General features: G+C 65.3%; 1 protein-coding gene across 1 annotated transcript in view; it reads right to left on the minus strand.

The window, feature by feature from the left end:
- The window catches only part of MNEG_11503 (hypothetical protein), a gene marked incomplete at both ends in the record, with an annotated part of 6,552 nt that extends 6,108 nt beyond the window's left edge, over nucleotides 1–444 (minus strand). Inside the window, 2 exons of the mRNA XM_014040025.1 lie at nucleotides 127–213; nucleotides 358–444. Coding sequence (XP_013895479.1) covers nucleotides 127–213; nucleotides 358–444 — 174 coding nt within the window. The remainder of the gene's footprint in view (nucleotides 1–126; nucleotides 214–357) is intronic.
- Nucleotides 445–1,026: the final 582 nt, after the last annotated feature.

A 1,026-nucleotide genomic window follows, 5' to 3' on the forward strand; every position in this document is an offset into this window, starting at 1 on the left:
GTCCCAACCCCACCTTCACCCTGCGCCCCCCCCCCCACTTGTGAGCCAGAATAGCGGCATCTTTGCCACCCGTATCCCCTGTATAATACCCCTATCAATGTCTTCTCCTGCGGTGCAGACACCCACCCTTATCATCAGGGATGTGGCATCCTCCTCACCCTCCAGCCCCGCCACAGTCGCCACCAGCCGCACACCCACAGGCGTCGGCACGATCTGAGAAGAGGGGTTGGGCGGCAGACAACCGCCACGCTCGAAGGTATAAACTCTCCAAGATAGGAGCGGCCATCTAGCAGAACACATGCGCAATGGCAAAGCAGTCGAGGCCAGCAGCCGGCAGCCGTGTCCAAGGGAGCCCACCTGCAGGGCAGCGCCCGCCCCCAGCCGCACGGCAGGCGCGAAGCGTCGGTGGTGCAGTATGAAGGTGTGCTTGATGGTGGCCCCCATCACGTGCACTGGCACTGTCGCGGCGTTCTTCACCACCAGGCCTCGCTCCACCAGGTGCTGGTGAGGGGGGCAAAGACGGTCGGCAGTCGCAAGGGAAGATTGTAACAAGGGGATCAAGGCAAGGGCGGAGTCCTATTGTCACGAGATGTGCGATGCTCAAGACGCGCGGGGCGTGCACAGCCCTGCGACTCACGGTGGTCCGTGGTAGAGCCACTGCCAGGCACTCCGGCGCCTTCAGGCTGCCTGCCGCAGCGCTCTCGCTCACGCTTCCTCAATCGCTCCAGCCTGATGCACGGTCGAGCCCCTCAGGCACACACGCCACGTGCTCGCAGTGCAGCGCCACTCCACTGACGAGCCCACACGCGTGAACACATGGCGAGCGCACGCACACGAGCGCGCACGGGCATTGACGCCGCGTGCTGGCACCCCCGCCCACACCACACGGCACGCGCGCACCTTGATTAAATAGAAGAAGTTCCTGTGGGGCACCCCCAGCTCATTTGCCAGGTCCGGCTGGACGACCCCGCGGGCCCGCGCAGCAGCCACCCTCTCCAGGACCAGCAGCTGCGCCCCGGGAGGCCC

Source organism: Monoraphidium neglectum (genome assembly GCF_000611645.1).
Source record: "Monoraphidium neglectum strain SAG 48.87 unplaced genomic scaffold scaffold02773, whole genome shotgun sequence".
Taxonomy (NCBI): Eukaryota; Viridiplantae; Chlorophyta; class Chlorophyceae; order Sphaeropleales; family Selenastraceae; genus Monoraphidium; species Monoraphidium neglectum.